The 27,789-nt window shown below is 47.5% G+C and overlaps 1 protein-coding gene across 4 annotated transcripts; it reads right to left on the bottom strand.

The window, feature by feature from the left end:
* Nucleotides 1-1,409: 1,409 nt before the first annotated feature.
* TSKU (tsukushi, small leucine rich proteoglycan) lies at nt 1,410-20,276 on the bottom strand. Of its 4 annotated transcripts, none has more exons than XM_042024221.1 (3): nt 20,037-20,276; nt 17,455-17,537; nt 1,410-4,777 (listed from the first exon to the last, which is right to left on the bottom strand). In XM_042024221.1, the coding sequence occupies exon 3, from the start codon at nt 4,768-4,770 to the stop codon at nt 3,712-3,714; it is 1,059 nt and encodes a 352-aa protein (XP_041880155.1). In that variant the 5' UTR covers nt 4,771-4,777; nt 17,455-17,537; nt 20,037-20,276; the 3' UTR covers nt 1,410-3,711. The 4 variants fall into 4 exon arrangements, with proteins under 4 accessions (XP_041880155.1, XP_041880156.1, XP_041880158.1 ...); XM_042024222.1 differs by lacking the exon at nt 20,037-20,276 and adding an exon at nt 19,275-19,604; XM_042024224.1 differs by lacking the exon at nt 20,037-20,276 and adding an exon at nt 18,105-19,096.
* Nucleotides 20,277-27,789: the final 7,513 nt, after the last annotated feature.

Genomic DNA, 27,789 nt, shown 5'->3' on the forward strand with positions numbered 1-27,789 from the left:
GAAATAAGTCATTAATTAAATAATGAATAAAAATCAGTAGCAAAATAAGATGTTCAGGCAAAGGGGCAAAGGAGTACTGGCAGGGACAAGGTCTAACACAGTGCTGGAGCATCACATATGTGGGGCATTCACAAGGAAGTGGGAGCATACAGCTTCAGACCCATGGGTCCCAGGACAGTGTCCTTCCCCAGGAGAGGAGGACATTCTCCACCGCTTTGACTGAGCCCACACCCCAGGGCAGAAGTGATTCCATCCCAAAGGAGTGTGGTGGTGTAGCTTCATGGTCACAGCCATGTGGTGGATACCAGAGGAGCAGTCATCTATAATGGCTGGTGGTGGCTTTTCCCTTACAGTCCATAGTAGTCGTGTGAGCAAGATTTGGCCTTCTCTGGTGATCTCACGCCCCAGGCTATTGTCTGACTACCTTGTGCGCCATCCTGAAGGACAGGGCAGTTCGAGGAAACAGATAAAGAACCAACAGTCCCTTCTGGGCAGCCTGCAAGTCTGCCTGCCTGGATGGAAGATGCAGTTGTTCCTTCAGGCTTGGGAGGAACAGGAACACTGCAGCTTCCCAGAGGCAGTTTCCTCAGCGGTTCTCTAATTGCACCACCTTTACACACAGCACCAAGAAGCATTTAGAATCAAATATGTTATTTAAGAGCAGGAAGACCCCTCCGGAGAGGTTTCTGTTTATTCTTTAGGTGCAATGGCTCTGCATGGTCTCAGCCCTCTGTGCAGCAGCCCCAGCTCTGCAAAGGAGTGTGCTGAGACTGGATTATGTGTGTCTCACTGCCAGAAGCTCTGTGGTCTGGCACTGTTCAGCTTTCTGTGCTGCGGCATCGCTTCTGCACCCCTTTGCTCCCTTCCACCCCCACAGAATCATAGAATCCTTAGGGATGGAAAAGACCTTTAAGATCATCAAGTTCCACCACTAATCCAGCACTGCCAAGTCCACCATTAAACTGTATCCCTAAGCACCACATCTACATGTTCTTGAACATTTCCATAGTTTTGTGGTCTCTCTCCACATCATCCCCCCCACCCCGATGCAAATCCAGCCTTCCAACATTAGCAGACCGTCTCCCAGATTGGGCAAATCCATGAAGAGGTCTCCGCGAGCTTTGAGCAGGTCCTGGAGCAGGGAATTTGCACTACATACTCTGTGCTGCTTCACTGCCATGTGTTCCTAATTTCCTTCAAGTCAACCAGTGAAGCTCTCAAGCCTTTCCATCACTGAAGAGCACAGTGAGCCAAGCACCATGGGACAAATCCTGCCCCTAGTTTGGAGATGCAACACCCAGGAGGGCGATGGAGATCAGCGGAGCAAGGAGAGAAGCTATGTCGCACTTCAGACCCAGTGACAGCTGCCACCTGCTCAGCACTAAAGCAATAAATCTGGGGGATCTGGGTTTATTCTCCTCCAAATCACTTTATTATGTTGTGAGTAACCACAAAGCCTTACAATGCTGCAGAGGTTCTTTAGGAAAACAAACACAGCGACAGTATTTGCCAGCTTTTGCTAAGACTAGTTTAGCTAGCAGCTAGCATGAGATTACACAAGGAAATCTTGCAGTCTTCAACTGGATTGTCACATTGGGTTTTAAATTTACCACAGTGCTGCAAAGACAGTAACTTTGACAGTAGGTGATAACCCTAATGTTTCATCTATGTACAGACTTAAAAAATTAAACAATTTCTTTTTTAAAAATACATTTTCTGCCAGCAGAAAATAATTCACTTAAAAAGGCAAGAACCAGTAAAACCCCCACATCCTTCCTCAGAAACTGTCCCTGTCTTGCAGTGCAGTTTGTTCCTGTTCCCCTCCAGATCTCTGCCCACAGGCAGCCCCATTGCCTTTTTAAGAAAATCAACATTTCATGTGATTTTGAAGGCTGGTCAAGCATTGCAAAGGCTCAGTAGAAGGGGAAAAGCCCCGAAACTGAAGGAAGGGGTAAAAATCCCACCCTAAGGTCCCCAAACAAATGATTGAAATGGAGATAGATGGAAGTTAAGTGTTGACTCTGACTTTTATGGAGTCAGTGGGTTTGGGCAACAGGGTTTCCACTTTCAAAGATTTTTGGGGGTATGAGGGCAAAATCTGAGCTTCCCCCAACACTCCCAAGGACAGTTGTGAGATAAGTTTATATCTGCAACACCTTTACATGGATCTCCCTCAATCAAACATTGAAAGTGGCCCTGATACAGGGCTGGGTTTAGAGACCAAACCGCAGATCAGCTCGAGCAGGACCCCCATCCATAACATCCCATCCCCCCGGACAGAGAGTGCCAGATGTGGACCAGACCTCAGCAGACACCTGCATTGCTCCTATAAGCAAATTGAAGGCTTCACATATGGCATTGAGCCATGCTGTGCTGTCTTCTCCAACTTCCTCCTACACTGGAGAAAAAGAGGGTCCAGAGAGGTTCCCCTTTGCAGGCATTTCAGCAGTGGAGGAAAAAAAAAACTGAGTAAACCTTTGGGGACCAGGATTTTTATCAGATTTCAGTTTATCAGATTCACTTGGCAACACAGGGCCTGTGTGAGTGAAAGAAAAGCCACAACTCTGGAAAAAAACCCAAAGATCTTTTCTCTGATAAGCAAAGTGCTCTGGGGCCACAGGCATCAGTGTTAATTCTTCCCCGGCACATTCTCAAGAGTGTTTTGGCACTGGAAGTTGCCTCACATATGCCCAGATGAGCTGCAGATGTGTTCAGATGGGGAGTGTCAGCCTGGAAACAACTTACTCTCATATCCTCTAGGTCTGGGTCTTGGTTTGATAAGGTCATCAAGAAAGAATCCCTGTCAAAGTTTCCTTCCAAGCTTCCCCAGGAAGGGAGGAGGGATTATTTTCCTTTTTTTTTTCTGAGCTAGGCTACATGATCTCTTCCCTTTGCAACCTCCTTCATCAAGGGCTAGTTCCTGGATGAGACGTGGTTGTTAGCAGACCCCTCTGCTTCCCTTCCTCTGCTGCACATCATCTCTGACCAATGGCTCACTGAGGTTAAAAAGACAGGAGGTTGCCAAAACTGGGCCTAAGTTAATTCGACATGAAAAGGATCAAGGTGGGAAAACAAGGAGAAATTGGTGGGAAAATTTCTCGACTTACTCAGTGTTTGTTGCACACCTATGCAAATAACATGTAAAACCCAGCACATTAGGTGCACCCTGTATTCAGGTTTGTCTGGAAATGTTTCCTCAAGACTGAAAGTGCATGACAGAGAACAGGGTGCTGCTAATGAAGGCAACATCCAGAAGGCACATTTTGGGAAGTAATAATTAAAAGAAGGATGATGCGTGGGTTTGTAAGCAAGCAGCTACAGAGCTGGTACATTTTGGTGTGTGGTCTGCAGAGATGTAGCTTTGCTCCTACAAACATATCTGAGGCATGAAGGGTTTGCTCCAGACTAACTGTTCTGCCCTGGGACCTGCAGAGCAACTTGTCCCCACATTGTCCAGCATTGCTGCTCTTGAGCCAACAGGATGAGTGAGGACCTCAATGCACCGGGTAAAATCTGGAGCCAGCAGATAATGCGGGCTGAGATTTGAGAGTTTATAAAATCCACAAACAATCAACTATTGGCAAATACAAATATATAAATTATTGACAGTTTTACAAAAGGCACACTGCAAGCCATCTCAGTCCGACACCTGTACAAGTCCCGTGGCCCCTCCACCCTCCCTGCTCCACCCCTTCTTCTCCCCAGCTTTCATCACAAAACATAAGGTGCTGCTGCTACGGACCCATGGCTGTCATGGCAACTGAGGACTTCTTTTTTGGTCAGCCCAATTTGTCGGTGGTACTGTCCTTCTTTGATGGTCTTAAGACACTGTATGTCCTTCCCTAAGGTGATGCTTTTGATGGAAGGCAGGTATTTCAGCAAAGTCTTTGGCAAGGATGACACGCCTGTCCCAGAGAGGTTGAGCTCTTGTAGGGAGTTCAGACCAGAGATAACTTCAGCAGTCAGTGACTTCAAGTTGGGATTGTTGGATAAATCCAGAACCTGGAGGGCTTGGAGTTCCTTGAAGCTATGAGGAGATAACTCTCTAAAGCCACGCAGGCCACTGAGGGATAAATGAATCAAGTCTTTCAGCCCTGCGAAGTCTCCTTTCTCAACCTTAACCAGAGGGTTTCCATCAAGGTTTAAATATCGGAGAGGAATGCCTTGAAGGTTTGGTACAGATGTTAGCCTGTTTCCGGAAAGATTTAAGTTCTGGATGTTAGGGATGCTCTTTTCATGGTGCCTTGTAATTGTGCTGAGCATATTATTGGATAGATCCACATTCAGGGATTTGCCTTGACCTTTTGAAGTAAAAATGTCCACAGCTATATCCAAAAGTTTGTTATTGCTCAAATCTATGTCACCTAGAGGAGAACTGGAGAAACAGTCCTCTGGAAGGACTTCCAGAGAGTTGTGACTCAGGTCCAAGGACTCCAGGTACCGAAGCCTGGAGAATGTTGTGGAGGAAATCTTGGCAATTTTGTTGTAGCTCAGGTCAAGACTCACCAGGGTGGTGTATCCAGGGCCAGTAAGCATCGATTCATTTATTGTTTCCAGTTTGTTTGATGATAGATCCAAGTAGGAGGTATCCAGAGGGATTGGGACAGGAACAATGTGTGAGCCTATTCCACTGCAGTCCACCTTGGTCAAGCTGAAGCTGTCAAAGAGACCAAAGGTTTCCACTTCGCAGTGGCAGCCAGGGAAGCAGGTTTTGGTGGTACCAAAACAAGGAAGGAGAAGCAGCAAATTGAACCAGGCCAGGAAATGCATTGTTCTCCTGGAAAACAAGGCAATAGAAAAACAGATTTAATTGCTGTAGAAATTACTTTATGAAAGATATTTTACTGTTTGACTCACGTAGTCTTGTCCTTTCTCTTTACAGAGGGAGAGATTAAGCATACCCTTAAATAGCATGGATATCCCAAAGACTTTGTCTCTCATGTTATGAACCCAGTGGGAACTTAATGGAGAAAATAAATTGGGTCAGCAGTCTTTACAGATGTAATCAAGTGGAGACAAAACTGGAAATGAGCTGTAAGAACAGTAGGCTACCTTAAAGCATGATCTATCAAGCATGTGTGATTTTGAGCGGACCAGGGAAGAAGCTAAATGACAGCTCAAACGCTGAGTCATTTTACAACCTGGCAAACTTCAGCACGCAGAGGTCCTTCATGTCAGGACATCCCTGTGAGATTTGGGAGCACTGACTTCAGGACCCTGCACTGACAGTTTGGAGAAATCATTTAGGCTGTGGGAGCCTTTGGTGTCTAAAGACCTTACTGGGAGAGGAGAAACCAAAGCTCCATTCAAATTTCCTACAGGCAACAGCATCCTCAAAACAACACCCAGGATGAAGAGCTAAAAAGGCCAGCTCCTTATTGCCCAAATTGACATCATATCTCCCTTGCCTGGACTTCAGATGCAAATTTAGAAGTTTTTAGGTAGTTAAGATCATGGATTTGTATCAGATGATGGTGGCAGCTCCTAGCAGAGCAGAGGAACCAAGGCTTGTTCAGTCTAACCCAGCCTTTGCTGTGGTGGGCCCAGCCCTCTGCACAGTAGAGAGAGATAATTTGCTTCATATACAGTCTTTGGGGAGCCTCTGCTAATTACATTAAGTATTCTCTCTGATTAACAATGCCAGCAAGCAAGGAGTTCTCTCCACTGCTTTGGTCTTGACCCTTCTCCCTCCAAGACATTTCTGTCCCTCCATCATCTCGCACAAGAGAAGCAGAGAGCTGAGCTGCACCCCCCAGCTTTGCTGAACCTCTTCAGATCACATCCTTGACATCTCGTCCACACAACAGTGGGCAACAGCAGCTGCATGGTTTCAAGAGACAGCCAAAAGAAGCTTTATCTCTGTGTCTCTGGAGAGGGTAAATAGGAGCATGTCAGCATCCTGCAGGTCAACAGAGGCAGCAAGGACTGTCCTCACTGGTTCCTATTGCAGTCATGGGTGATGACTCCTCATGCCTTACAAACAAGGTCTCCAGAAGGCTGGAAACAGAAAATCTCACCAAACTTGACAAACAGATCCATCAGCACTGGTCAGATCCATCAGCACTGGTCCTTGGCTACACTGCTGGCCATAAACAGACATTCACGTGCCAGCTGCTCATTTAACAAGAAAAGAGTAAAAGAAATCCCCTTTAAATGAATGCTCCCATCCCCACCTCAGCCTCCCTGGTCTCTGCTCTTACCTTTCCCACCACTGTTCAAAAGCACTTCATTAACTTCCTTGCGGTATCATCTTTCCCACGCACCCTTTGATCTGGCTGAGACTCCTTCCTCACAGCCCCTGCACCTTCCCAAGACCATTTCCTAGAAATTTGCACTTCATCTCCCCTCACCCACCCCTTGTCATCAGTTTCTGTCCCTTCTCAGCATGGTCTTCTTGGCCCTGCTCTCATTCCCAGGACACTGACTGGGGACTACTTCCAATGAGCAAAACAAGCGCAAAGGGGGAAAAATGTTGCAAAAATACTGTCCTGATCACTGATGTGAGTTGTATGGCAGTGTCTTCCAGATCTCCTGCAAATAGACAGCAGAGATTGGGACTCTGGCCAAATTGCCTGCAACTAAACCATTGCTAAAGGCCAACTCATAATCCTCCGGGGTCCATTATTCTATAGAAACAACAGAAAATTGGTAAGATGAGCCCTACTCTCAGCCCATCTCAACTGTTTCCTGAGAAAACACATATATGTGCAGAGGGGACACAGCGGGAAGGGCTCTTCTCTGCAGACACATTCCCAGATATCCCTTTCCTGACAACATCAAGGCTGATCCCCCCTGGTTCTGTGCAGACAGATATAGCTTGCTGCCTTATGCAGTCCCTCCTAAAATAAATACTACTCTTATTATTTTTTTTCATGAAGCTGCTTTTGGATTGCACTGAATTATTTTATTACCAGGGGCAGTTAAAACAGTGGGGAGCTCCTTGTAAACTAAAACTGCAAAACCTCAAATGTGAAATGTCTCACGTACAGAGAAGTACCCACAGTGGTGTCAGCCCAGTCTACTGGTATTTCTTCTCCCAAATTCCACCCCGTGGCTATTCCCACTTGATGTCTCAACATGGAAATCCCCTCCCAACTTCTCCCTCAAATATGCAGCTCAGTTCCTCATAAAACTGTTTCAGCTCTGGTGGGAGCTGGATCATACACCAGGAAGTCCAAAGGCACACCAGCATGAAATTTTACTTTCTGAGCACTGCTAAAACCTTCATGGGCTCCTTCTGGGTCATCTGAACAAAAGTAAGAAAAAAATCCAAACCCTAATATAACTGGGAACAGACTTTTAATAGGGCCTGTAGTGATAGGACTAGGGATAATGGTTTTAAACTAAAATAGGGGTGATTTAGACTAGACGTAAGGAAGAAGTTTTTTGTGATGAGGGTGGTAAAACACTGGCACATGTTTCCACAGAGAGGTGTTAGATGCCCCATCCCTGGAAGCATTCAAGTGCAGGTTGGATGGGGGTCTGAGCAACCTGATCTAGTTGAAGATGTTTCTCATTATTGTGAGGAGTTGGACTGGATATCCTCTAAAAGGTCTATTCCACCCCCAGCTATTCTATGATTCTAAGAATTGAGAGGAGAATTAAAACCATTGCTGGGCTTTGATATGCAGCTGCTCACTTTTGTGTGAGCTGTGCCCTTTTGACATGGGAATTCCCTTCCTGATCAGTCTCAAAAATTATTGCCAGAAGTGGGCAGATACAGTGACTCCCACTGCAACATCCATCACTCCAGCCAGCAGCAAAGACAAAACATTACACAGCTGAAGTGCAGTACACAAAGCTTAGCTGAAGTATTTGCACAGCATCTATTGCCTCTTCCCTCCTCACAGCACTGCCACAGATTGTCCCTTACTGGCTCTGCAATTGCTTTGCAGATGGGATACCATCCATTAGTACCAGTTAAAAACTCCCTTATGGAGCAGCACGGAGCATCATAGGCTAACATGCCACTTGGTTAATAGTTCTGACAAAAGATGGGAGAAATAAAATTACTGGTCACCTTCCAGTCCAAGAAAGAGACTCTTGCATTGCCAGATTATCAGCAAAGAGCTTAGTCAGGTACAGGCATGTTTTATCATTGTGTGGAGCAATCGATAGCTCTCTTTGAAATGGGAAAAGAAACACACCGCAGGCATTTACAGTTCTGTGTACAGTGTGTATTTGAAACTGCACCAAAATGCCTTTGGATTGCTGCCCACGAGCTGCTTTGTTGATAAAGGCAGGAAGCCAAGGTATCCCCTTGTAAAAGGAAGAGGACTCATCGTCTTGCAGCACTGGGGGGATTCATTTAGGAAAACACTCAAGAAACCACCGGCACCATCACCTAAGATAGTGAGGGGAAAGTCACCGGGAGAAAGCAGCCAACCCTGGGGCTGGTTCAGCCATGTCCTCTTCACTTCTATGGCTCTTGAGGTGTGGAGAGATCCCAGTATAAGATCTGGCTGTCTGGCAGCTCTAGGGGGTTGTTATACCTGCTGATTGCAATAGGAGCTGCTGGGGGTGCAATATCATCCCCCACATTTCAGGTGCCTGTAGTGACTGCAGGGCTCTGGTCTTTATATCCTGCTCATCCTTTCTGCCAGGCAAATATTCTGAGACAAGCCTAAGGAGACCCCGTGGTGGTTAATGGAGCCAGTGTTGGACCAAGCTCCTAGCAGAGTGCCAGCCTTCTCCCCTGATCCCACATCTCTCCTTGAGCCTGCAGATGCCCGTATGCCTTCTCCCTGCTATGCTCATCCACTGCATAGCTGTGTGGCAAGACACACACAGAAGACTCGCACTGAGATTTCCCAGCCAAAAAACCCCCAACATTAAAACCAGACTGCAGAGGAATTCCAGGTCTCAGCTGGTGGTCAGGGAGCGAGATGGGAGAGAGGAAAGCTTTGTTACAGTGTCGTTGCAAATTCACACTTCTCCCTGCACTCCTCTCCCTTAAAGACTTTTCTCATTAGGGAGATCAGCTGACACATGCCCCTATGGATGAAAGCCCATTGCTTGGGGACTGGTCCCCCTCTTCAGGAATGCTGATATTAAGAGGATGCTACCTAGGCTACCTCCAGTTGCCCTGGCAACCACCAATCTGGAATTCCCCACAGCAAAAAATCAATGACTAATTAAAGAAATAACACAAAGGGAGGTGTTTTAAAGTTTGCTGTTTGATGGAGTCAGGAGACAGCTGCCCCATTCTTCTCTTTTCATTCCCTCAGCCTCCCTGAACATGCCTCTGAACAAAGCATAGGCTGAAATGCAGCTGGGGTTGGGGCTAAAGGCGCAAATTCACCCAAAGAAGCTTGAGGTACATGGGTAGGAAGTGCAAAAAAAACCCCAAACCACCAGGGTGTCTCTATGGTGGGGTGAAGAGAAAGAAATTGCTCATGAAGGGGATGAAACCAACCTAAGACCAGACACATCCCTGGAGATGTCCCTCTCTCCCTTGTCCATGAGAGAGTAGGATGCCCAGTCTCCCTGGTTACGGCTTCCCACCCCATTCTTGGCTTCATCTTCCAAACCCTAACCCCACCCAATAACTAGGTGCACTTGGATGAACCAGCTCACTCATCCAACAAAACCCCCTCTAATCTTCCTCTTTCCCCTTTGGTGGGTCAAACCAACTCAGGTGACCGGCCACAGGGTTACCAGCTCTCACACAGGAGTGGGGAAAACAGAGTCTGCCTTTTTCACAGCAGCCCACAACTAGACCAGTTTGGATTTGACATGAATCTGTAAAGCATGGTGGACAGATGATGGTAATTTCCAAGTTTCTTGCCAATACTAATTCTGGATTAGCAGAAAATAGAGCAAATTTCAAATAAAAAAGGCAAAAAGGAAGGGCTGAAGTCCACCTATCCCAAATAAGAGTTGTTGTTCTAGCAAAGGACAGAAGAGTTAGATTAGCAACAGTATTTCAGGAGGAAAATTTTGGGATTGTCTTCTGTCTCTTGTATCAGCCAAGTGAAGAAATAAACAAAGTCTTTACAGCAAAGCTCACAAGGCCCACTTGGCTGCCAGCACTAATTGGGGTCAGGGGAAAAGGAACGTTATTGGAAAGTGAAACAAGTGCATAGGTTATGATAAAGGCCATAAATCCTCCAGACTGAAGGGCGAAAAAAACAAAAAAGAGAGAGAGAATTGACTCTCTCTCTTTAAATATCTTGGAGGCTAAGTGGCAGCTGGGACAGCAGCTCCAGAGCACCAGAATGCTCCAGAGTTGCTTCTCGACAACAAAATTGCATAAGAGACCTTTCCCCACCTTCTCCACCCATTAATTATTCTGTAAAATTAGAATAATTACTGACTAAAGTGCAGCACTAGCAGCAGCTACACTTTTCCAGTGTGGACTCTCCCGGGCTGAGCCCAAATGACGCCACAGATGCAATCGCGGTCGGGTCTCCAGATCCCATATGCCAATTTGAGCAGGCAGCAAAACTAGCTCAAACCAGCCTACAGCCAGAGACCATTAAATCCTTACTGCAGACACACACCCCTCCCATAATAAAGAGGCTGCTGCTGACAAGGTTACTCTTTTTTTGTTGTTGGTTTTTCTCATGTGAATCTATTGAAAGTAAAGGTCATTCAGGCTTTTGCTTCGCCTGCTTCAGACTGCCTCTTCCTGCAGAAGGGCTCCCCACACAAATGCCACAAAGAGCTCCCAATAAATATTACTAAACCCCACAGAAAAAAATTTGATGTAAATTGGAACAATGTTTTTTGACCTGCTTGTTGCTTTTTGTTGTTTGCTGGTTTGGGAGGCACTTTGCAAACAGTCCTGGTTTTATACTCAGAGTTTGAGACTTCTTGGGTTTGGGGAGAGGAGAGCTAATGGGAATCCAAGAAGTATCTGGTTTTTATGTGTGATCCTGCATTTGTTAGATGGGTTTGAGAGAGTTCAGTGGAGTTACTCCAGGTGTCAGTGACAGCAGGATGAGAATCAGTCCCTTGGCTCTTCCAAATTGCACTTGATTTTGTGGAGGCCTCCATCAGGAGACATTGCACAGGTCACTTTTAGGGGATAAGTTATCACCCTTCACTTCACACTGGTGGTTTTATCAGTGGGAACTGCAAAGCTGCTTAGAACAGCAGAGCTAACCCAAATTTTCCAATAGGATATGAAGACAGGGATTTGCAACCCTATTTCCCTCACCAGTGCATGCAAGCATTAGGATGAGGGGAAGCTCAGCCACTGGGGTGGTGACTTTAGCCCTTATGGCTCAATGTAAAGAGACACCAAGTGCTTGAGCAGGAGCGAAAAGGCATCCTGCAGGTGCCTGAATGCTTTGCGCCATGTTCCTGCTCCCTGAGAAAAATCAGAATGAAATGCAAGGAATGCCAAAGAAAAAAAGAAAAGGTTTTGCTATGAATTCCTTTATGCTTTAATTATTTTGCCTGGCAAGATCATGGAGCAGATCCTCATGGAAACTTTGCTAAGGCACATGGAAAATAATGAGGTGATTGGTGACAGCCAACATGACTTCACTAAGGGCACATCCTGCTGGACAAATCCCATGGCTTTCTATGACACAGTTACAATGTTGGTGGATGAGGGAAGAAAAACTTACATTATCTACCTGGACATGTGCAAAGCATTTGACACTGATCCACACAACATAGTAGTCTCTATGGAGAAACATAGATTTGATGGGTGGATGACTCAGTGGATAAGGAATTGGCTGGGCAGTCGCACTCAAAGAGTTAAAGTCAACAGCTCAATGTTCAAGTGGAAACCAGTGAGCAGTGGAGAAACTGGATAAACAGAGACAAGATGCTACTTCCTGATCTGGACAAGAACCCCATTGCTCTGCATCAAGTGTGTCTTTGCAAGACTTAAATCTCATCAAACCCCATGGAATAATGGTCGTAGACAGCCAGAAGGGGCAAAGAACGAAAAAACAAGACACCATCCCACTTTTTTCCCAGACCTTGGTTATCTCCATGGGCTTTTCTCCTCTGTGGACATAAATTGCTGAGCCAAAACTTCAATGACTTTCCACAAAACTCTCCTTTAGGGAGATTTTTGTAGATGTTACAGGGGATGGGATAGATAAGATTAGCAAGGGCAAAGATAAATTAAGCATCAAAAGCATTTCACAACCCCAAAGGCAAAGCCAAGCAGCCCCTCAACCCACCACGCGGGCCACAGAGAAGACATGTGGGATTGATCTAGAGGGAACCCAGCACCTCCAAACCCTACAGCTCCACACTATGGGTCTGTTTTCAAACATGGAATCATTTAGGTTGGGAAAGACCGCTAAGATCATTGAATCCAGCTGTTAGCCCAGCACTGCCAAACCCACCACTAAACCATGTCCCCAAGTGCCACAGCTGCGCATCTTTTAAATATCTCCAGGGATGGTGACTCAATCACTTCCCTGGGCAGCCTGTTCCAATGCTTGACAACCCTTTCGATGAAGAAATTTTCCCTAATTTGCAATATAAATATCCCCTAGTGCAGCTTGAGGCTGTTTCTTCTTGTCCTATTGCTTGTTTCTTGGGAGAAGGGACTGAAATGCTTGCTCGGCTGAAAGTCTCTGCTCTATTTTTTTAATGTAAAATGTAAAAAAAAAAAAATCCTTTATTTAATAAAGAAATGGATAGACTTATTAAAATAAATTTTGTTACAACTGTTAATGTCACAATTCCCATCTGCTTGCAAGAGGCCACAGATAATTTATCATCCTAGTGCTTAAACAGCTAGTAGTTTATTTCACTTGTGCAATCTTCCCCCTCTGGCATCCCTCATTCCCCCTGGAGAAGGAAATCAAGGTGCAGGGTGGTGTATTTTGGGATCTGAGAAAAGGAAAACATGTGCAGGCAGGTCTGCCAGCCCATACAGTAACTTGCAGCTCATTTACATCCATGGCTGAAATACAATTTCTGCCACATCAAGAGCTTCATGCCTTGAAAAGATGCATTTTCTGAGGGAAGAGCAGCCCAACTCCAGGGAATTTTGCCTCAAGTGGGAAAACGTTGGTGCCACGTCCAGCACAGGAAAATTAGGAATTAAATCACCGTGGCATCGGGATTTGCAGAAAATTCCCTCTTCTCTGCTCAGCCCAGAAATCTGTCAGCTTAATAGCAGTTTATTTCCAGGTGGAGGAATTAGTCTCCTGTGGCTTTTGAAAGCAATTTTGCTCTCCAGCCTCAAGTCAAGCTGTGCTTGTGCCCAGAGGGGGCATTCCCGAAAGGAAATTGTTTGCCAGGCCTCCTGAGTGGCTGGGGGCAGGGAAGGCAGGTGTTGGAGTGGTGTAGCACCAGGAGGGATTCACAGTATTTTCTGGGAGCAGGCAGGATCTGAGCATCCCAGCCCCACCATTGCCTCCTGGCTATTCCAGCTGCAGGACTGCTCAAACTGGGAGCTTTGGCAGCCACACCTGGTTCCCAGCAGCCCTGGATGCACGGAATCAGTCAAACAGGTGCCTGCAAGGGTTATAAGAGCTCAGGACTTTCTCGTGCTTTAGAATCACTTCTGGCATGACCACCCTGAATTCTTTTACCCCTAACAACTCCTATTTCTCGTCCTCTGAGCTCTGCTTGTTAACTGTGAGCATTTCCAGGAGCAGGAGACCTCAGTATCCTGGCACTCGCTGAGTATAACAGAGACCTCATCTCGGCCAGGAACACAAATATTTTCTTAACCATCTCAAACTCAGCCCGGACAGAATTTTTATCATAGCGACATGTCCCAGAATGGGAGGTCTCTGTTATTTTGGCACAAACTCGGGAACAGACCAGCCCTTCACACGGTGCTTCATAGCCAAAGGAGAGGTTTACACAGAGTTTTATGCCAGTCCTAATGCATTTTGCTATAGAAAGACCGGGTGACGCTACCTGCCCCATCACCTCCAGTGCCCAAGAACACACTGTGAGGCACGAAGGGAGCCTGCAAGTACCCAGGCTTTACCTAAATCACAGCATTAACCTTGGGAGGATTAAATCTCCTTCTTTCTCAACTAGTCAGTTACTGAAAGCAAAAATGATCCCAGCAACCCTCTCCTAGAGCCTCAGCCCTTGGAGACGCTCACCTGACAGCCAACCCTAGACGGTTCCTGTGCTGGCTCCTGCCACGATGATACTTTCTTGCTGCACTCCAGCTCCTGGAGACATGATATAATTCCAGAGGAATGCACTCAAGGATGAGCACCATATGCTAGAGAGGAACATTAAGAGGTGCAGCATGGGGAGAGGAAACCTCCTACCCACGACAGATACTTCTTGGTTTTAGCTGTTAAAAGAGCTAACGAGCCATGTCACTGTGCCCAGCTGGGATATGCCACATGCCTTGCATGTCCCTGGGATGGCATGTACCATGTTCCATGCCAGGGAAGTGCAGGTTGCAAGGACCCACCAACAGCTCTCTGGTCAATGAGGGAAAGGTGTGATGCCTATGGATGTACCGCACATCCCTGACCTGGATTGCTTCCAATCTCCCCAGAGGGCTGACCTGATCTGCAGAGAGACCATGCTGCTTGAATAGACATTGATGGGTTCCCCTGGAGAAGATGAGCTAGGCAGGGAGAAGGAAGCAAAAGAGAGGATGGAGGAGATGATACATCCCAGGGTGATGCCTCTGCTCTTCCTGGTGAGACACATCCCACCAAGGGCAAACAACTCATCACAGCCCCATCATCCTGTATCTCTAATGGCTTTTCACCTCTTTCTCCTTGAATCATAGAATCATTAAGCTTGGAAAATACCTCTAAGATAATTAAATCCATTACAACAGAGGTGGCTGCAGATCAGGTCCAAGTGCTGCCTCCAGTGGCATGCCTTGGTCATGGTTCAGCTAGCACTGGAAATATCATGAGAAAGCAGAGGGAAAAGAAATTCAACCTGGCTGGGAAACACCTTCAGCCCTGGCAGAAGGATTTTAAGAGGACCCCATGCAGCTTTATCTCTCTGAAAGGCAGCAGCTGCCAATCTCCCTTCTCCTATCAGCCCTGCGGGGCTGCTGACTTCAGTAAGGAAGGGCAAAGAGAGGAGACTGGGAGTTAAGCTGGGTGCCCCTTGGCACTGCTCCAGCTGGCCCAGGGATTCTTTGTGGGCTTTTTATTTATTTTTGTGGTTGGGTTTTTTTTTCCATGCACAATAATCTCTAGGCCCCTTTGCCGTCTGTGGCTCTCAGTGTGCAGCTGCAGACCCTCCGCTGAGGAGATAATAAATACAATCCTGGCCATTATTGTTGCAAACAGCACAGCTGGAGGCTCCCATCTCATTCCCCTCATGGCCTTTCTTCACCCCCCCTTCCAATAAATTCTTGCATCGTGATGCTGCAAACAATGAATGCCAGTGAAACTGCTCGGTAGAGCATCAGCTGGGGCTCCAGGAGCTGCCCCCAACCCCAGTGAAGCACATGAGACATTTACTACAACCTTGGGTCTCCTACAAGGTTTGGGAAGGGGCGATTTGGGGAGGGGGAAGGGGTGTAGGTAGAGCTGATAAAGGGTTTGCCATTAGTGTGTCATCCCCACCATGATTCCCACTGGAGATGATGCTTCATTGCCCCCACAATGTGTGATATCTCCTCAATTCTTTTCCTCCCTCCTTGGCCCAGAATCCTCCAGTCCCTCTTGGCTGGTGCAGGATTTTGGAGAAAGATCATCTGAAGTGGGTTGGGAGAGCATTTCCCCAGCAGGACCAATTTCAGTCCTGATGTACACTGATGTACTATGAGTCCCCATTTGTGTGCCTCAGTTTCTCTCCTGACACTTTAAGGATGACTAGCACTAGGTCCGAGAGGTGTTCACTCCTGTGTGGGGGTAGGGCTGCCATCCCCAGGTTTAAGTCCCACCAGTTTAACTGGGAAGGGAGGACAAGCCAAGGTGGCCTGGTCTCACCCCACACAGAAGTCCCCACTTCTGCCACTGCCATAACTGGTCCAGCCAAATGTCACCACTGTCCTTGGGCACCATGTCCAGCTCCTGCCTTCCTGGACGCTCTAGGGACAGCAACCCTGCTTTGCCCTCTGCTAAATGGGCAGCCAGGCCAGGGGAGAGGGGACAGGATGGATGAAACTGGCCAGGTTCAGTTATCCTATAATTCTTTGAGTTGGAGATTTCTTGCAAGAGGTTGCAATGCTTTGGTCCCGGATAGACAGAGGGGCTGTACCTTGTATGTAAACTGAACTTTTGCCATGGCATTAAAGTGCTTTGGAGGAAGGATCTACTCCATCCTGCTGTGTGAAGTTTGGCCTCACCATGCTGACTGCTATAGAAATCTCATTCTCAAGGATGGGAGGAAAACAGGCAATTTTGGGGTCAGGGACATGTCCTGCCCCACTTGGAGACAAGTGACACAAGTCCCATGCACATGTGTCACATCAGACCTGATGGGGTGGAGGAATCATGTCTGGTTTGACCCATCTGTCACAATAGGAGTTTGAGTCTCAATTTTTCCTGAGGAAGATTATCTTATTTGAAGTAAAAAAAAAAAAACTTCCTTGAAAAAATAGTCCCCATCCCTGAAAGTGTTCAAGACCAGGTTGGACAGGGCTTTGAATAAACTGGTCTGGTGGAAAGTGTCCCTGCCCATGGCCGGGGTGTTGAAACTGGATGATCTTTAAGGTCCAACCCAACCCATTCTGTGATTTCTCTCCCCACCCCTGGGTTTGATCTGCTGGCAAGAATCAGGGGAAAGGAGAGGAGTCACCATCACAGAGACACAGACTGCAAAAAAGAATCAGGAAGGGAGAAAGGGGAAGGAAAAGAAACCCCACAGACACTGGCACTCAGATATTACGCACAGCACATGGCCCTCTGTCAGCTATGGTAAAGATAAAACGCTTTTTTCCAGTTTGCTGCTGCTCTGACAGATTTTCAGCCTGGTTAATGCAACTCAGGAATGTCCCATGCTAAGGCAGCCAGGATGGTTTAATCTCTTGCAGTGTCTGCAAGCAGACAGGGAGGCTGGGGTGATTCCCAGAGCACATATTTCCTTCTCCCCTGCTGCACACCATGAATAAGATGGAAACTCCCAGGAAAAAAACAAAAAAACCAAAAAAACCAAAAAACATATAAAAATTGCAATAAAAATTAAAATCTCAAGATTTCTTTGTAATGAATGGCTGAGCCATTCATACATTTGCCTCAATAGGTCCAGGTGCCAAGTTTTAGGACAAGAAGCAGCTTGCTCAAGCCAGCCTTTATCTCTTCCCAGCCCTCAACATCTCAGTGTTCGGAAGTTTCTTTTGATAGCCAAGGCAGCCAGCGCTGCGGCTACGGTGCAGAGCCCGGGGGTGCCAGGGGTCAGGGGGGCTGCCGGACAAGGATGCCTTGCCTCATCCCACCGTCCAGCCTCTGCTTCTCCCCACCAACCAGCTAACAAGAGAGGAGAAGGAGGAGGAGGAGAGATTGAAACAGGATAAAAAAAAAAAAAAAAAAAAAAAAAAAAGCAGTTAGGGATGGAGGGAAAACTCTAAACCTCCGGAAGACGGTGGCTCACCTTTTATTCCCAGCTCTGTCTTGCACAGGGGTGGCACGTACTGCTGCTCACTGTGTGGCTGGGGGAGCACAGGATGCTTTTGCCTATATTAAAAAAAAAAAAAAAATCCACAAAACCCCTAAAAACTTCTGCATGTTTCTTCTCTTTTCTCCCAATTCCCTCTCACCCATTCAATGCTGGTTTATTCCTTGCACTTAGTTGTAAAGAACAGGGGTGCAGAAGACCCTCACCCCAGCCCCGCAACCTTTCCTGCCAGTCCCGCTTGTCATCAGAAATTAATGTCCCCTGGGATGTCTGCCACATCCTCGTTCCCTCCAGGCATTTTGTTATTGCTCCCCACTGCCTCTGACAGCAGCTGCTCGAATTCATTCACAAACCAGCAACGTCTGCCCTGCTCCAGGATGCCGCAAGGGAAAATCCGCCTGAGCGCTGCCACCCAGCCTCCTGCCTACCCCGGGGTCAAGCATCGCTCACCCCGCGCACCCACCGCCTCTGGAGGAGGGAAGTGGCAGCTCCTCGTCGGGCCATTTATAACCCGCAGGAGAGCAGGCACCTCCCACGTCCTCTCCAGGACAGACACTGGGACTGGCTCCCTGGAGTCACGATGGGACAAGAGCCAGCCCCGCACCAGGGCGATGGCACACACTGACCCGCTTTGCCCGTGAGCGCCTGGCTGCCGACAGCGAGCCCCCAGCCAAGTTTAGCCTGCAAATCCTCCCAGGGACGTGCCAGCTTCCTCCGGTCCTTTCAGCATCTAACACATCCAGCGTGCTTCTTATTCCCGGAGAGATCGGCGAGGTGGTCCAACCCTGCCTTTCGCCGGCGCCTCTTCTCCCGGTGTTCGCCCGGCTCCTCGCCGCTGCAATAGCCAGATGCTGCCAGCCGAGCTTTGGAGCGGCAATCAATGCGATATTTCCGCGCAACGCCAGCGATCGGCACCGGCTGCCCTCCGCAGAGCAGTGGCACAGTGTCCACCCAGACAAGTTTCCTACTGTAACTTCAGTGAATGCTGTTATTCAGGAGAACGGCAGCTGATTTATCATGGCAGGCACACGGGGAGAGCTTTCCATTCGGGAGACCGGGGGCTGCTCGTCCCACTGCCGCGACGAGCACGGTGAGCTCAGCAGGGTTCGCTGTGCTTTCCTTACAGCCGTGCTCCAAGGTCTTCGCTGCCACGGAATCGCGTTCACAAACCGTGCTGGGGAGCGTCGCTTAACGGAGGCGATGCCACTTCCCCACGACACAAACCACCAGCTCCATCCGCACCACCAGCTCCATCCCCACCGCTCTCCTCCCAGCCTTCCCAAATCCCGAGCGAGAGGAGTAAAGTTGACAGACCCTTTTGTTTCCAGAGAGCTTGGCACGTGTTGTGGTTTACTGAGCTAATAAATCTGCCGTGGGCTGCGCTTTTAACGACTGCAGCATTAATAACAAGTTTCCTGGGAGCTGCTTAAAAGTTTACAGGGTGTGTGCACTATCAGGGGAACCCCGGGCTTTCTGACCTCCTGCTTCAGAAGTCACACCCAGCACCTTCTTTCATTCTTTCTTTCTTTCTTTTTTTTTTTTTTCCCCAGTGAGAGAATGAATAAATCTTGCTCTGCTTCCTCTCTCCCCTTCCCAAGCACACCTTCCCCTCCAGTTTAATCCACTTAGAGATGGGAAATTCCCAGGCAGGGAGCTTTTGCCATGCCTTTATCAATGGAACCCGGAGGAAAGGGGGGCGGGCGGCCCCCCCTGGCAGCTTCCAGTTTCTTCACCCCACCCAGCCGTCCCCTCTAAGCTTTCCTTCCCTCCCCTCCCCTTCTCCTTTCTCCCCTTACCTTGAGTAAGCTGCAAAATCCTGCGAGCCTCCCAGCCCCAGAAACCCACCAAAAAGCTTCTCTTCGCTCCCGAGAGTGGGGGGGAGGGCCCGGAGAGGAGGAGGAGGAGGGAGAGGAGGGGAGACAGGGAGCCCTGTGTGAAATCAAAGCCCCGAAGCCGGGCACGGGAGGCGGTGCGGAGCCTCCAGCTGCTGCTCGGATTACTCTGCAGCCGTGGCAATCTCGAGCACTCTACAAACCACCATTCCACCGGGGGAAGGAGAAGGGATTCCAGCTGGAGACGCTTCATCCCGGGAGGGTAGCCGGGCTGGGGGCTCTTACGCACCCGCCTAATCTTAAAGTTACCCCTCTGGAAAAAACAGAGGTGGGGAAAAAGTAGTTTACCTCCACCCGAGACCTCTGTCCTTCCCCCTACCCTGCGCCCCCGGCCCCCGGCCGCTGAGCCCCCACGCGAGGAAAAACTCATCACACCAAAAAAAGTTTCCGCACTCTGAGATTGGGGAGGGCTCCCCAGCAGGCACCCCCGGGGCTGGCCCTGCACATCCCCTGGGAGGCGGCAGGGAGGGCTCAGCCCATTGCGGTACAGCTTCCCCCCTCCCCAAAAATGAGCCCCACGCTTCTGCACACTCGGGGAAGTTTTGAGGGGGGTGCAGAAAGGGCATGCAGGGGCCAGAGAGGGGATGGAGGGCGCAAGGAAGGGGTGGGTGTCAGGGAGGGGATGCGGGGGGCAGGGAGGGCGTGGGGGCAGAGGGAGGGACTCACCGGGGCCGGGGTCGGTTCCCAGCGCCGGGCCGGTTCCCACGGCGGGGTGGCCGCGCAGCGCCGGTTCCCACGGCGGGAGCGGGCGCCGCCGGGAGCCGGCAGCGGCGGGGCTTGGGCTGGCTGTCCCCTTCTTCTCTCCTCGTTCCTCCTCGTCCGAGGCGTGCAGCTGGCCGGGCAAGCTGGCTACCGCTTCCCCGCGGGAGGAGGGAGCTCAACAGATGGCTGCGCACAAGGGAACATCTGGGAGGAGGAGGAGGAGGAGGAGGAGAAGGAGGAGGAGGAAGGAGGCAGGAGGCAGGACTTGTGCTAGACTGTGCCACTCCTGAGCTGGCAGACCCCCCTTAACAGGGGAAAGGGCCGGGGGTGGTGTCGAGCCGGCTTTGCGCACACACACAGCCCCCCTTCCTGCTGCTTTGCATCCCCCCTGGATAAAATTCCTTGTCGTTCCTTTGGTCTCTTGGGGATCACCCCGGAGTTACCCTTGCAGCACAACCTCGTTTCCAGCCCTGACCTCTGCAAGGCTGCATTTGCAGGCGTGAGCTCTATTCCTGAACACTGCCGTCATGCAGTTTTCCAGGTGTTTAGAGCCAAGGTCAGCTCCAGCATCCCAGGGCACAGGTAGGACGAGGCAGCACCAAGGTTTGAGCAATGCCAGCAGGCAGGAGACTGGGGCTTACAAACTGTATGGCGCAACCCCTGAAATAGAATAAAGAGAAAAAAAAAGCCAAACAAAACCAGATACTAATCCACAGTTAGGGGAACAGAGAGTCTCAACCCATCACTGGAGGATAGGCAGTGCCTGGAGCTGTGAAAGAGCAGCCTTGTATCAGAATTCCTTGGCTGTTAGATGTAGCAGCCCAGTGGTGGCTCGAGTCATGACGGTGGTACTGGAAAGAGAATCAGAAGTCACAGATACACAGAATATTCTGAGTTGGAGGGGACTCACAAGGATCGTCAAGTCCAGCTTTTAGGTGAATTGCCCATGCAGGGATTGAAACCACAACCTTGGCATTTTTAGCACCAAGCTCAAACCAACTGAGCTTATTGTAGAGTTTCAAGTGCCTCATGTCACGGTGCCGTGACACTGAAAAAGGCAAAATGTTCTGCAAGGGTCCACAAATCACAGAGGACATATCCTGTGTCTGGCTGCAGCTTCTCATACTCAGCATATTGCACTCCTTGTGCATTACTGGCCTGTGCAAGGTCCCAAGATGTGTGGTTGGTTGTTTCTTAAAAAGTTTGGGTTAAGAAGGGACAACCAGGCTTCCTGTTGTTTACTTTTAGTAGCACTGAAATACCCAATTTGCTCCAGCCGATGATCAGGGTTTGCTTAGACCACAACCTTCAAGCAAGCCTGGTGCTGAGATTTGTATTTAACATCTCTTTCTGTTGAAAAAGTGATGAAAAGGGGTTTTTTTGTTCTGCTCAGATGCTTTCTCCAAGCACATCACTGCATGAAGATGTGCTGGGTGACCTCCCTGCCCAACAAATACAGCTCTGGTCAGAGGGGCTAAGGCTCTGGGAAGGAAATACTGGGGGCATCAGGAAGATGTCACAGTTATTCCTCTCCACCCTCTGCATTTCCAAGCGTGGCTTATCCGGGATATCACTCTGCCCCTGTCTCAGGAGCTGCCTTTTGGGAATCACCATCACACTGTGAGAGCTCTGCCAAGGAGCAGCCCCAGGGAGCCAGAGAGAGGAAATGTGTGCTCAGAACTCAGCCAAATGCTTTTTGGGGAAAACCATGGGAAAACCCCCTGAACTGGTTTGCGATTTTCCATGTAAATGTCACGGTGGTATCTCCAGACATGAACAGTCTCTTGTAAGGATCCATTCAGCAGGGTCTTTACACAGTTCAGTTTTTATAGCTCTGAGCAGGGAACTTGTTAAGGAAAGTTTTGTTTAATTTTCCATTTTGTTCATTTTTTCCATGCCTCATGTTAGGCCTTTGCCATGTCAGTGTTGGCCTTAGTAAAGCAAAATGCTGGTTCAAAGGTGAAGAAACTGAAAATTAAATCCTTTGGCTAAGATCCAGCTAATATATAATATCTCTATATTACATATATAGATATATTACACATATGCATGCACATATATATATATTAAAAAGTTGCCCAGTTTGATGTAGTTGACCAAAGTCATGACAAGGAGAGAGCTGGCAATTCTGGGTGATCTGGGGATAGGGATTAGCCGTGATGTGGTGCTAATACAAAATTAGTTATGCATCCATCTGATTCTTAGCTACTTCAAACAACAACTGTACCGGTGTCTCAGCACCCTCACAATAATTTCTTCCTAAATTCTAGTCTAAACATCCCCCCATGTCAGACAGTTTGAAGCCATTCCCCCTTGTCCTGTTACTACAAGTCCTTGTCAAAAGTCCCTCTCCAACTCTCTTGTAGCCCCTTTAGGCACTGGAAGGTGCTCTAAGGTCTCCTCGGAGTCTTCTCCATGTTAAGCAAGCCCACCTCCCTCAGCCTGTCTCCAGAGCAGAGGTGCTCCAGCCCTCCGAGCATCTTTGTGGCCCTCCAGCACCCTTCAGCAGACCAAAGAGTTAACTATCGTGATAACACCATTTTTAGAGGACATTTAAGGTCTTAAAGTCATATTTCCCACCATCACTATTTCTATTTCTTTGCCACAAGACAGTATACTTTTGTAAAGATAAAGCAGGGTTTCCCCAGAATTGGGTACACCCATGGACTGAACCTTCACAGGCAAAACCAGCCATGCTGTGTGTGCACAAATTTCCCTGTCTGTCTCAAACAGTTCACTGCCTGGGATGCCAGGGAAGGGTGAAAGATGGAAATGGAACTTGAGTTTTCTCTCTCCAAATAGCCCTCCTGTACTGCTGGTGCAGAGACCTGGCAGGTCTGGGAACTGTAGGATGTCTTCTCCTAGTTAAGTTCTTCCAGTACCATGCTGAGCCTTCCTTGGATCTTCTGTTCCCAGAAGACACCAGCTCAGTTCTGTGTTTCTCAACATCTGATAACATCATGACTGGTTGGACTTGTTAGAATACAGACAATTCTTATGCCAAAAAAAAAAGATATCTGAGTCACTCTGACTTTCTCCTGAATGAATCCTAATAGACATGTCAGGGAAAAGAAGTGAGAATGAGGATGACATAAACTGAATTAGTAAGAAGAGCTAATGTTGGAGTTCTGCCCCATGATCTCTGAGTCCCTCCCTGAGATCTCATTTCCCTTCCTCCAATTATGCAATCCCAGGAAAGGAGGGTTGTCATGCACCAAACTGTTGGGAAAAGCCACAAAGCCAGATCAGTGCCTTGCATTGCCCAACTCTGATCTTCTCCCCAACATGAGAGTACTCCTGCGAGGGAGGGAGCCTTCCCTTGCGGCTGTGCAAGGGATTGCTCATGCTCTCTCTCCTTTGCGGTTAAGGTGGAAGAGATGGCTTAGGAAGCTGTCCAAGCTGGATTGCATTTGATGTGATTTCTCAGAAGGAAGAACCCACAGCAGCAGCCAGCAGGCTTCCTTGTGGAAGAGTTCAGTTATTGCAAGAAGTTTACACAAAATGTTGTCAATAGCAGCAAGCAACTGTCACCAGTTCCCAGTGGGAAAATATGAATCAGGCAGGTCCACCTGTCTGCTCTGTTGTTTCCCATCCTTGTGGGAGTCCTGTAGTAACTCAGAATTAGAAGTAAAGATATTTTTTTTAACTCCTGTAACAAGCGAGACTTAAACAAACACTTGCAGCTGTGGTTTTTACTTCATTCAGAGGAGTGTGGCAATCTTGGATACACATTACACTCTAGTGTGTACAGCCTTGGTCAAAATTACAGGGTTTTCTGTAGGTCCATCCTCCCCCTTTGTCACTGGACATGTCCTGTGGATGTGAGCCCCCTCACCAGTAATTGCTTGGTCTGTATTGACCAATGGACTGGTGTGGAAAACTGTCACCTCTTTGCTCACAATGTTGGTTATATCTGGATCGACTGAGAGCCAGTAGGAAAAATACGCATATTTGGGAAAAGAGGCAGAAGCCAGCTCCTCTTGGTAGAGGCAAGGGTCAAGGTTCCTCTTACCCATTCGTCCGGCGTGGCCACATGAATTTTGCCCCCCTTAGTGTCTGGTGACTCAGCTTGACCAAGAGATACAGAAGAGACCCTCTGCCTCACTGTTTATCCTCTGTCCCTGCTGTCCCCTCACCCCAACTGCTCCATAGCCTGGTGGATTTGACACTGTTTTGGCTAGTGGGGTCTATGGATTTCAGCCTCCTTGAGCTGAGGAGACCTTCTTTTATGCATTTTTATTAAAATGCAACATCAGAAAGGCAGGCCAGCCCTCTCCTTGAACACTTCTAGGCATGGGGCAGTCACATCTTCTCTGGGCAGCCTGTGCCAGTTCCTCACCATAGTAAAGAATTTCTATTCTAAACCAACTCTCAGTTTAAAACCATTCCCTCTTGTCCTGTCACTACATGCCCTTGTACTAGATTTGTCTCTCCATGGACAGTGGAGGAGGCTTGGGCACTTACGATAGTTTTATTCCCACACTGGGGCCAAGCATCTTCTTTGCAGGTATTGTGGAGCCTAAATAGCCCACCCAAGGGAAGTGTGGGCTTTTGTCCATCTGCTTGTATTAGCTGCTCCTGGAAGTGGGTGGTTGTTTCCTAGCAAGCTGCTCACTGGATTTTTTGTTTCTTTTTTATAAATGTTGAGACTCTTATTGCAGATATTTACTTCACTTTGACATGAAGTCAATATTTAGCTCTTCAATTAATAAATATTTTGGTTTGCTTGGTTCAAATCAATGTATCCTGAGATTTTTCTGCTATGATCCATGGTTAAGCTCTGGGGCCAACAAATGGAAAAACCCTTTTATGCTTTCAAGACCTGTTTTTGCAATGGTATTGGTAGATTAAATTCATTCTGTTGCTGAAAGGTCACCTCCTCAGCTATGTCGAATGCTACCTGAAGTCGTGAAAGTTCCTAAGGTCACACAAAGAAGGAACGAAAGAAAAATATTTGGTTTTCTTCCCAGTTTTTTGGAACTGTTTCAATTTGGTATCAAGAAATCAACCTGTAACTGTAAATTGAAAGGGTGTTTGCATCTTTCTAACACCCTGTTGGGATTTTCACTTAGTTCCATATCTTTAGATCCTAAATACTTAGAGGTTTCTTTGTCTCTATTTCCCATATCAAATGGATAGAAGCAGAATCCCTTTGAGAAGGTGGAAATCTCTGAAGTCAAAGCCAGACTGTCTGGCCCATATTTAATCCATCAATCCATACCAAAAGAGTCTGAGTGGTGCATTCAGGGAATGTGCACCCTACTTGATGCTGCAAGATGCTTTGGACATCTCATCCCCAAAAATATTATTGCAGCATGAGTTGAGGTCCTTTATCCAAAAAAACCAGAAACTTGAAAATTCTCTAGCATTCTGGTCTGGAAAATAAGGCTAATGTACATTGGCAAGGTGAGAACCAAGGGGGATTAAGGCAAGAGCTGTGTACCATGCATACAGACTACAGAGACAGATCTTAAGATCCAAACTTGAAGAAAAATTTAGGGTGGAAGAGACCTTTGGAGTTCTTTGCTCCAAGACTCCAACATCCAGATTTCATCCCAGAAAGCTCTAAAACTCACATAATATTTTGAATTTGTTAAATCTCCATTGACTTCACATCTACAGAGGATCATGTGTTTCACTAAACACCTGTGGCCCTTGTTAAATGTGGGGGTACAAGTCGGTTGCTGAAACAAGCCCTGCAGCAACATGAATTGTGGGGAAAAAGGAAACAATAGACAAGATTTAGATTATTTTATTTTTTAAATGCTGTTGTTGGAGAAAGCTGTTGACATACTTTTGTCACTCCATAAGCAATGCAACCTGATTTCCTAGTCCCATGAACATTTGCATCCTGCAGTTCTCCCCGTGTTCCCTACAGTTTTGGTCAGGAAAGGGCAACCTACAGCTGTGCTGGTAGGGCCCTGAGTACTGGCTGGTGGACCAGTAGGTATTTCCTGGCTGATTTGTTGGCTGCTGCCTTGCAGGATGAATAAGAAATTGCCTTTCCATTAAGGGACCCATTAAGATAGATTAATTTGCATTTAATTCTCCTTTAATTTGCCTTGAATTCTCCTTTTCCCTGGTTGATGATATTAATGAAACTTGTAGGAGCTTCCTACCCTCAGAGAGTGGCAAAGACCATTTTTTGAAAGTGGGATGATAATGGCCAACATGCTTAAAAATGTTGATGTTTAAATGCTAGGCAAAAGACCACATAGGCATCATTTTGTTCACAAACCAGGCTAAATGACCAAAATAACCCCAGTCCCAATAAAAGGCAACATTTTTTCTATTCTTCTACTTTTCTCTAGTCTCAGCTAAAACGATTATGAAATTTTTCTCTTTTACTTTGAAAGGAAAAATTCACCTGTGCACTGAAGCCTTCGAAGCAAGTTTTTAGCCCAAAGCACAAAATCATTACTCGATGAAGTTAGCCTTTGAACAGCCAAATTTCAAAAGAAAATATTGATTTGGCACGCTTCAGCTTGTCAATTGAGAAGATTAATCCCTATAGAGTGGGAAATAAAGACAACAGGAGGCCAGATACTGTGAAAATCTTTCATCTGGTGGAATTGCCTGCTGAGGGAAGCAAGGGATGCCCTTGTCACTGATACTTTTAAAGTTAGATTAGGACAAGAATGCAAACACCTACTGTCTAATATCTAGATCCTGCTTCTTGTAATCTTAATGAAAATACTCTGGCTAGAGAGGGCACAGCACAGTCTTCCCCCTTATCTGTCCGCTAATCACTCTTCCCCTCCCTTGAAGCTACCTGTAATGTCCATTGCCATGGTAACCGAGCACAGTATGTATCTCAGACAAGATGACATATGCATCTTTTCCTGCTTTAATAGATAGTCTGTTTATGCTGCAGCCTCCTCTCATTGCCCAGTTCCCCAAAGGACATACATATGCTGACTTCATGAGCTGGCATCTCCATGTGGGAAGAAGCTGCTGTGGGAAGCTGTCATTCAAACCTCAGACCTTAAATCTGTGATGTGTTCCTCTGAGGTTTAATTACAGGTACTTTTAACTGTGTGGCAAGGAAATGCTTTTAAAGAAACAACGTTCATTGAGCCTAAAGTGTAATTACCCAATAGCTAATTTTCCCAGAGAAATGGGAGTTATTGCATTCTAGGCTTTGCCAGGCAGGTCAATCATTAAAGTTTAACAAATGAAGCCAATATTTCATCTCAGCAAGTTTGTCCCAGCGAACATTGATCCATTGGCTGTTTGTTCATGTTCCAAAATGTATGCTCAACAATACCAGAACCCTTGTGAACCCAAGGATGGGGTCATAATGAAACAAGCAGAGAGCTGTCAGCAATGCTTAGAAGATTTACATCATCCTTAAACTGAACAAGGATGGCTTTAGACTGGATATTGGTTGTGTAAGGAATTCATTACTGTGGGAATGGTGAGGCACTGACACAGGCTGCCCAGAGACGATGTGGATGTCCCATCGCCTGAAAGCGTTCGAGTCCAAGGTGCAGGGGGATTAGAGCAACCTGGTGTAGTGGAAGGTGTCCCCACCTGGCAGAGGGGGTTGGAATGAGATGATCTTAAAGGTGCCTTTCAACGCAAACAATTCTATGGTTTTTCTGGTGTTACGAAGAGCGAGCTCCAGAGAAAGCCCAAGATTTAATGGTAAAGCCAGAAGCTGGTCTTCCTCACAGAAGGATGTGTGGGGTGGCATTAGCTGCTACCAGAGCCTGAC

The sequence above is a fragment of the Corvus kubaryi genome, unplaced genomic scaffold, assembly GCF_017639235.1.
Source record: "Corvus kubaryi isolate FWS band 111438036 unplaced genomic scaffold, C.kubaryi_AGA036_p1.0 37260, whole genome shotgun sequence".
Taxonomy (NCBI): Eukaryota; Metazoa; Chordata; class Aves; order Passeriformes; family Corvidae; genus Corvus; species Corvus kubaryi.

What these genes read in the sequence shown, in the direction of transcription:
- TSKU (XM_042024221.1), bottom strand. Translation starts at nt 4,770, where the DNA reads ATGCATTTCCTGGCCTGGTTCAATTTGCTGCTTCTCCTTCCTTGTTTT.